This window comes from Raphanus sativus, chromosome 7, assembly GCF_000801105.2.
Source record: "Raphanus sativus cultivar WK10039 chromosome 7, ASM80110v3, whole genome shotgun sequence".
In the NCBI taxonomy this organism is placed as follows: Eukaryota; Viridiplantae; Streptophyta; class Magnoliopsida; order Brassicales; family Brassicaceae; genus Raphanus; species Raphanus sativus.
The window spans coordinates 9658874-9668962 of NC_079517.1; the positions used below are offsets into that span (position 1 = coordinate 9658874).

General features: G+C 28.8%; 1 protein-coding gene across 1 annotated transcript; it reads left to right on the plus strand.

The window, feature by feature from the left end:
- Positions 1 to 8173: 8173 nt before the first annotated feature.
- Positions 8174 to 9715, plus strand: LOC108814261 (calmodulin-1). The gene is made up of 2 exons (XM_018586796.2): positions 8174 to 8331; positions 9173 to 9715. The coding sequence occupies exons 1-2, from the start codon at positions 8256 to 8258 to the stop codon at positions 9544 to 9546; spliced, it is 450 nt and encodes a 149-aa protein (XP_018442298.1). The 5' UTR covers positions 8174 to 8255; the 3' UTR covers positions 9547 to 9715.
- Positions 9716 to 10089: the final 374 nt, after the last annotated feature.

Genomic DNA, 10089 nt, shown 5'->3' on the forward strand with positions numbered 1-10089 from the left:
TAAACAATAAACACTATACCCTAAACCCTTGGACAAAGCTTAAACCCTTGGGTAAAAAACCAAAAACACTAAACCCTAAATTCTTGGATATACCCTAAACCCTTGGATAAATCCTAAACACTAAACTGTAAATCATTGGGTATACCCAAAACACTAAATCTCCCTCTCTCTCTCCCCCTCATCGTAAACCTTTTTTTTTGAAAAATACAAAAATGTAAACATTTTTTTAACAGTAATTTGAATCCCAAGAGTATTTACTTCACGATTTTAAATATAATTTACCATGTTTATAAATTGTTAATTTTTTATTAATAACTTACCTTATTTTCAATGTGGATTACTTGCGCAACTTGGTATCATATTTATTACTGTGTTTAAATATGATTGCACGACAAGTTAGTATCAAATAATATATTCATACAATTTATTAATGGAATTGTGTTGAATGATATATTTCGTTGGGAACTCCACCAACGAAATATTAGTCATAAGGGTCTCTATCTTGTTCAGGAGACCGAAATTTCCAAGATAGATATCATGTAAAGCATCTACACGAATATTAGTCTTCTTGTGCAAGTTAGATTTATTCAAAATAAGACAACAAGATTAAAAAAGACTTTGAAAATTTAGAAAGATTTAAAAGTCGAATTAATGTGATACCCCATTGTGCAAGAATAACAGATTCTCAATAAATATCAATAAATATGATTAAAACTTTCGCAAGAATTATTCAAATAAATAAGGTAACTTACATTTATAATAGATTCATAAGAGATCATATTAATTGCGCAAGAAAAAATAATAATAATCGATGCATGATCTATCAAAAATGTGCAGATATGTGTTCCCAACTTTCCCTTACTCCGTTTAGTTTTGTTTTAGTATAAAGTGAAATCGGGAAGAAGAAAGAGAAGGAGATGAGAGAAATAGATGGCGTAGGATAGGTTTTTAGAAAAATAAAAAAATTAAAAAATAAATCAGCCAATCAAATTATAAGGCAACAAGATTAAAAATGACTTTGAAAATTTATAAAGATTTAAAAGTCCAATTAATGTGATATCACATTGCGCAAGAATAAATAAAGTTATTAAATATACAATACCACAAACTGATTTGAATTAAATATTAGTATTCTTGCGCAAGTTAGATTTATTTAAAATAAGGCAACAAGATTAAAAACGACTTTGAAAATTTAGAAAGATTTAAAAGTCGAATTAATGTGATACCCCATTGTATATACCCTAAACCCTTAGATAAATCCTAAACACTAAACTGTAAACCCTTGGGTATACCCAAAACACTAAATCTCTCTCTCTCTCTCTCTCTCTCTCTCTCTCTCTCTCTCTCAAATTTGTGTTACTTTCCTATTTGTAATTTGTTAATTTTTTTTATTAATAACTTACCTTATTTTCATTGTGTATTATTTACGCAACTTGATATCATATTTATTACTTTGTTTAAATAATTTACCTTTAGTTAATTTGGTTTTAAATTTTTAATAACTTACCTTATATTAAATACGGATTGCTTTGGCAAGTTGATATCATATTTAATGCAGATCAATTTATGATAATATAATAGGTATCTTAATGTTCTAAGATCACCTTTCCTAGAAATCAAACAGATAAATGTTGTAATAACATGTCAAACAGATGAATGTTGTAATTCTTGGGTGAATTACCAACTAATCATAGTTTGTCAATTAATGTACATCTTCTTTTAAAGATAATAAATAAAATAATAATAATTTGTGTTAAGTTTTTAAAATAAATGAAAATTATTAGTAGCTGCGAAAAGAAGATTTTTTTTTAACAATTTTAAAATCATCACAAAAAAGTAAATCATAAACAATAAACACTATACCCTAAACCCTTGGACAAAGCTTAAACCCTTGGGTAAAAAACCAAAAACACTAAACCCTAAATTCTTGGATATACCCTAAACCCTTGGATAAATCCTAAACACTAAACTGTAAATCATTGGGTATACCCAAAACACTAAATCTCCCTCTCTCTCTCCCCCTCATCGTAAACCTTTTTTTTTGAAAAATACAAAAATGTAAACATTTTTTTAACAGTAATTTGAATCCCAAGAGTATTTACTTCACGATTTTAAATATAATTTACCATGTTTATAAATTGTTAATTTTTTATTAATAACTTACCTTATTTTCAATGTGGATTACTTGCGCAACTTGGTATCATATTTATTACTGTGTTTAAATATGATTGCACGACAAGTTAGTATCAAATAATATATTCATACAATTTATTAATGGAATTGTGTTGAATGATATATTTCGTTGGGAACTCCACCAACGAAATATTAGTCATAAGGGTCTCTATCTTGTTCAGGAGACCGAAATTTCCAAGATAGATATCATGTAAAGCATCTACACGAATATTAGTCTTCTTGTGCAAGTTAGATTTATTCAAAATAAGACAACAAGATTAAAAAAGACTTTGAAAATTTAGAAAGATTTAAAAGTCGAATTAATGTGATACCCCATTGTGCAAGAATAACAGATTCTCAATAAATATCAATAAATATGATTAAAACTTTCGCAAGAATTATTCAAATAAATAAGGTAACTTACATTTATAATAGATTCATAAGAGATCATATTAATTGCGCAAGAAAAAATAATAATAATCGATGCATGATCTATCAAAAATGTGCAGATATGTGTTCCCAACTTTCCCTTACTCCGTTTAGTTTTGTTTTAGTATAAAGTGAAATCGGGAAGAAGAAAGAGAAGGAGATGAGAGAAATAGATGGCGTAGGATAGGTTTTTAGAAAAATAAAAAAATTAAAAAATAAATCAGCCAATCAAATTATAAGGCAACAAGATTAAAAATGACTTTGAAAATTTATAAAGATTTAAAAGTCCAATTAATGTGATATCACATTGCGCAAGAATAAATAAAGTTATTAAATATACAATACCACAAACTGATTTGAATTAAATATTAGTATTCTTGCGCAAGTTAGATTTATTTAAAATAAGGCAACAAGATTAAAAACGACTTTGAAAATTTAGAAAGATTTAAAAGTCGAATTAATGTGATACCCCATTGTACAAGAATAAAAGATTCTCAATAAATATCAATAAAGGTGATTAAAACTTTCGCAAGAATTATAAAAATAAATCAGCCAATCAAATTATAATATAGTTGACATAGAACTATATAGTTTATGATGATAAAAAATGACAAAAAGAACTATATAGTTTATATATATGAATTTATAAGATAATACATTTTATAATATGATAAATTGTATAAAATCATATTTGAGTACAAAGTTGATAATATGTATAAAAAGTTATACTAACTTTTATAATAAAATATTGATTAAAGATTTTGTTCTTTGATGTATAAGCAAATAATTATCTGAAAAACATAGAGAAAGTAACAAAGCATGAAACTTACATTGTAGTTTACGTGTTTTGGATGATATGGCGTTCGTGCCATTATACCCTAAACCCTTGGACAAATCTTAAACCCTTGGGTAAAAATTCAAACACTAAACTCTAAAATCTTGGATATACCCTAAACCCTTAGATAAATCCTAAACACTAAACTGTAAACCCTTGGGTATACCCAAAACACTAAATCTCTCTCTCTCTCTCTCTCTCTCTCTCTCTCTCTCTCTCTCTCTCTCAAATTTGTGTTACTTTCCTATTTGTAATTTGTTAATTTTTTATTAATAACTTACCTTATTTTCATTGTGTATTATTTACGCAACTTGATATCATATTTATTACTTTGTTTAAATAATTTACCTTTAGTTAATTTGGTTTTAAATTTTTAATAACTTACCTTATATTAAATACGGATTGCTTTGGCAAGTTGATATCATATTTAATGCAGATCAATTTATGATAATATAATAGGTATCTTAATGTTCTAAGATCACCTTTCCTAGAAATCAAACAGATAAATGTTGTAATAACATGTCAAACAGATGAATGTTGTAATTCTTGGGTGAATTACCAACTAATCATAGTTTGTCAATTAATGTACATCTTCTTTTAAAGATAATAAATAAAATAATAATAATTTGTGTTAAGTTTTTAAAATAAATGAAAATTATTAGTAGCTGCGAAAAGAAGATTTTTTTTTAACAATTTTAAAATCATCACAAAAAAAGTAAATCATAAACAATAAACACTATACCCTAAACCCTTGGACAAAGCTTAAACCCTTGGGTAAAAAACCAAAAACACTAAACCCTAAATTCTTGGATATACCCTAAACCCTTGGATAAATCCTAAACACTAAACTGTAAATCATTGGGTATACCCAAAACACTAAATCTCCCTCTCTCTCTCCCCCTCATCGTAAACCTTTTTTTTTGAAAAATACAAAAATGTAAACATTTTTTTAACAGTAATTTGAATCCCAAGAGTATTTACTTCACGATTTTAAATATAATTTACCATGTTTATAAATTGTTAATTTTTTATTAATAACTTACCTTATTTTCAATGTGGATTACTTGCGCAACTTGGTATCATATTTATTACTGTGTTTAAATATGATTGCACGACAAGTTAGTATCAAATAATATATTCATACAATTTATTAATGGAATTGTGTTGAATGATATATTTCGTTGGGAACTCCACCAACGAAATATTAGTCATAAGGGTCTCTATCTTGTTCAGGAGACCGAAATTTCCAAGATAGATATCATGTAAAGCATCTACACGAATATTAGTCTTCTTGTGCAAGTTAGATTTATTCAAAATAAGACAACAAGATTAAAAAAGACTTTGAAAATTTAGAAAGATTTAAAAGTCGAATTAATGTGATACCCCATTGTGCAAGAATAACAGATTCTCAATAAATATCAATAAATATGATTAAAACTTTCGCAAGAATTATTCAAATAAATAAGGTAACTTACATTTATAATAGATTCATAAGAGATCATATTAATTGCGCAAGAAAAAATAATAATAATCGATGCATGATCTATCAAAAATGTGCAGATATGTGTTCCCAACTTTCCCTTACTCCGTTTAGTTTTGTTTTAGTATAAAGTGAAATCGGGAAGAAGAAAGAGAAGGAGATGAGAGAAATAGATGGCGTAGGATAGGTTTTTAGAAAAATAAAAAAATTAAAAAATAAATCAGCCAATCAAATTATAAGGCAACAAGATTAAAAATGACTTTGAAAATTTATAAAGATTTAAAAGTCCAATTAATGTGATATCACATTGCGCAAGAATAAATAAAGTTATTAAATATACAATACCATAAACTGATTTGAATTAAATATTAGTATTCTTGCGCAAGTTAGATTTATTTAAAATAAGGCAACAAGATTAAAAACGACTTTGAAAATTTAGAAAGATTTAAAAGTCGAATTAATGTGATACCCCATTGTACAAGAATAACAGATTCTCAATAAATATCAATAAAGGTGATTAAAACTTTCGCAAGAATTATAAAAATAAATCAGCCAATCAAATTATAATATAGTTGACATAGAACTATATAGTTTATGATGATAAAAAATGACAAAAAGAACTATATAGTTTATATATATGAATTTATAAGATAATACATTTTATAATATGATAAATTGTATAAAATCATATTTGAGTACAAAGTTGATAATATGTATAAAAAGTTATACTAACTTTTATAATAAAATATTGATTAAAGATTTTGTTCTTTGATGTATAAGCAAATAATTATCTGAAAAACATAGAGAAAGTAACAAAGCATGAAACTTACATTGTAGTTTACGTGTTTTGGATGATATGATCATTTAAGTACATATGGATCCACATGAGGAAACGTCATAATCGTTGGTCTGCGCATATATAAAGTAAAATTGTAAATTAAAAAACCAATAGAAAAATACATATGAAAATATTTTAATTCTGAATTTGTAAAAAGGAAACTTATTAAAACAAGTATTTATTGTAATTCTTGCGCAAGTTATGATTAATGAGAGCAATTAATGTAATATTCCGATTAGCAAATTATGATTAATGAGAGCAATTGGTTAAAGGAAATATATTAAATTTGTAAGGTATAAGTAAGGTATGTTCATAATAATAAGTTTCCTAATTAGATATAAATCGTATTATATCATTAAGATATTAATAAATGGTCGACATTTAATAATATTTTTGCGCAAGTTTTGATTTATGAGATTAGAAATTAATATAAATGGTCGACATTTATTAAAATTCTTGCGCAAGTTATGATTAATGAGATTAACAATTAATGTAAATGATCGACATTTATTAATATTCTTGCGCAAGTTATGATTAGTGAAATTAGCAATTCATAGTTCATACAGTACAAGCTTCTCAGGCTTTCACTTTCCGAGAGACCACCAAGTTAACGTTTCTACTCATTTTTAAAATTCGATCATAAGTATGAAAGCACAACAGCAACCATTGAAAAGCCAAATAAAACAAGGCTATAAAATCCCTCGCCAGAAAAAGAAAATTTAAAAGGCAAAAAGAAAAAAGAACAGACTTGTTGCTGATTTTAAAATTGAAAAAAACAAGGCTATAACATTATCGATAGCTTTTATGGTTCATCATGTAAATAACAGAACATACACTCTTTTTACTCATTGCGGATTGTCTGATACTTCCCCCACAATGATTCAGACCTCTTCATCTCAGCCATTAAGCTCTTGAACTTGTGGCTGTAATCCACTCTACTGTTCATTTAATTAAATGAGAAAAAAAAGAACAGATTAGTTTGAATGTTAACGCAAAAGAGAGGAAAAATCATAAAATAGAAAGAGAACCTGATTCGATCCAACGATGAGATAGCACGAAGAGCACTTCTGATCATGTCTTCATTACGGTCATGATCTTGCTTCAAATAAATCTACGATTAATCAAATCATATAGAGTGATAAAAAAATTAACTTGCATCATGGTGAAATCGTTATAATAGGACATCTGCATATAAAGCAAAAGAAAAGTCAGCTATGATGAAATATGTATATATAAAAGTTTAATGATGTAAAATAACAAAAACAATATCAACATAAAAAAGTTCAGAATAAAAAGTCAGTTGCTTCGTTTCTTCTACTGTGAATGTCTTATATATAGTAAATTGGTGGACGTTTCTCAATGATTTAGCTTGCATGATAAGCTAAAATATCATAATATTTTAACAGATAAACATAATAAATTTGTAAAATTAATCACTAATATGCATTTTATACGATGCGAAACTTGTGCAAGTAGTAAATATAAATAAGGTATGTTGATAATAATTAGTTTCCTAATAAAAATATAAATAATGTATGTTGATAATAGTTAGTTTCCTAATAAAATATAAAACGTATTTCCCATTAAGACATTTAATGATTAGTCGACATTTATTAAAATTCTTCTGCAAGCTATAATTAATGGTCGACATTGATTACGATTCTTGCTCAAGAAATAATTAGTGCGTTTGACAATTAATGTCACTTTCCAATTAAAAGGTCGATGAAAAAAATAAATCAAAAAGAATAATTAGAAAAATTCGACCAATAGAAACGCGAGAATTTTCGTGAGAAGAACTATGTGAGCGCCACGTGGCGTTTGTACTTCTCTTTTAATATATAGGAGGATGTTTCAATTACTTAGATAATATAAAATATATTCTATGTAAAAGAAAGAAAAAATTACATATATTTTTTTTTGAACGTCTGAATCGATTATTATCGATTAATTATGATATTACAATGATGAGAATATTACAAAGACGATTATACAGCTGGCAATTCTACCATCTTGTGAGAATACACGCCTGAATGCATCTCTCCGAGCCGTCTTATGAGATCCATGTTCGATGGTACGCCCTGCACCAAGCTGAATAATTTAGTATTTTCTGGGGTTTGAACCCCAGATCTCCGGATGTAGAAGCATTACATGAACCCTTAATCAAACCATTGGACTAAGGGGGTTTCTACAAAAGATTACATAGATTAAAAGAAAAAAGAAAGAGTAAAAGATTATATAGAAGTATTGAGATCCTTTGAACAAAAGAAAAGAAAATATTAAGATCCAATCTCAATATTTTTGCAAAGTTATCAATCATAATAGCGTACGATTTCCTAGCTTTTAAATTATTATTACTTTCCTTTTTAACCTTTTCCTCCTTGTCACCGTATAATTGTTTTTGTCGGTTTGCTGAGATATTTGTTTCAACAGCGTCCAATAAAACAAAGAGCATTTCCTCGTCTCTCTCTCAGAAGCGAGAACCCCCGAAGAAACCAAAAGAAATGGCGGATGAGCTAACGGACGAACAGATCTCCGAGTTCAAGGAAGCTTTTAGCCTCTTCGACAAGGATGGCGATGGTTCGTCTCTTCACCTCCTCTTATCATCCTCAGATTCTTATCTTTATTTACTATGATTCGTGTGATCGATTCGTCATTGCTTATTTTTACCGAGTGTTTGGTTCATTTGATTGATGTTATTTGTTCTATATCATGATGTTTCTTCGAAGCTGTGCTGTGTTGATATTGCAGATCCTTGGCTATAGTAAATTTATGATCTCTCTCTCTCTTTGGTTTCTCATTTCTCACTAAGGAAGAATAATTACTGCGATTCACTTAACACTTCCTTGTAACCAAATCCGACTAGTCTTTGGGTGTATTATGTATCTTTATTGCATCAGTACCACTAGTTGTTTGCAGAAATCACGTTTCCTGTTTCTTTTATTTCGACTCTTTAGTGTTTTTCAAATGTTTTAAGTTCTCAGAATGATGTCTTCTTATCACCTATTATGGGTTTTCAATAATGAAACATTTCTCGAATTCTAATTATTTTACTGCCATCTTTTGATGGTTTGTGTATTTGGTTGTTTGTTGGCTTTTGTAACTCATAGAGATTCGTTTGACACACATTCATCACAATACCTTGTTTCATTTATGTTTCATATACATTATCAAACTGATTCTGTCATCGAATCTACTTGTTATTGTTTTTCGCATGATAAATTCTTAGAATATATTAAGTCTTCGAAAAGAAGAAAACAATGTGTTTTTAGCTGGCATTTTGTAGCTGAAAAAATTATTTCGAACACATATTTATCGAAAGACTTGGTTTTCATTCATGTTTGATATGTATCTGAATCTGATTCTGTCATGGAATCTACTTGCTTGTACTCTAATATTATTTTGCGACTGATGGAAACAGGTTGCATCACTACCAAGGAGCTGGGAACAGTGATGAGGTCTCTAGGACAGAACCCAACAGAAGCCGAGCTACAGGACATGATCAACGAGGTGGACGCGGACGGCAACGGCACCATTGACTTCCCTGAGTTCCTTAACCTCATGGCTAAAAAGATGAAAGACACAGACTCGGAGGAAGAGCTCAAAGAAGCTTTCAGGGTGTTCGACAAAGACCAGAACGGGTTCATATCCGCTGCAGAGCTCCGCCATGTCATGACGAATCTAGGTGAGAAACTGACTGATGAAGAAGTTGATGAGATGGTCCGTGAAGCTGATGTTGATGGAGATGGTCAGATAAACTACGAGGAGTTTGTCAAGATTATGATGGCTAAGTGATGTATATATATATATGGTAAGGTAAGGTAAGAAGAAACTAAAAGATGGTGGTGATATAACCTTTTATTATCTAGAACAAAAAAGATCGATCTGTCGAGCTTAGTAGTTTTCAAAGTTTTAACAAACTTTGTTGTTAACGAATATCTTTTTATTTTGTGGGTTTTTTTTCTTTGTTGTTGGCATGTTTTTTAGATATTGGTAGCTAGAGAGTATTGCCGAAAAAAACATTATGCGGGAAGAGGGCCAATGACACGAACTACAGCACATACATGAACTAATTCACCATGCCAATAACCACACAAACTGATTTTGCAATGTCACGTAATAACATACAATAAGCGTCGAATGGTCGCTCAAAGCATTTTTAGGAAGTTGGGGCTTTAGAGAAGGACGGAGCATGCATGAATGAATTAATATATGTTGTGTTTCAAAAAAAAAGAAGAAGAGAAGAATGGAGTAAATTGATAGTGTGGTGTGTAAATTATTCCGGGAAAAAGTCCTATGACAGTGATTCTTTATGATCAGCATATCTTATTTAGTTTG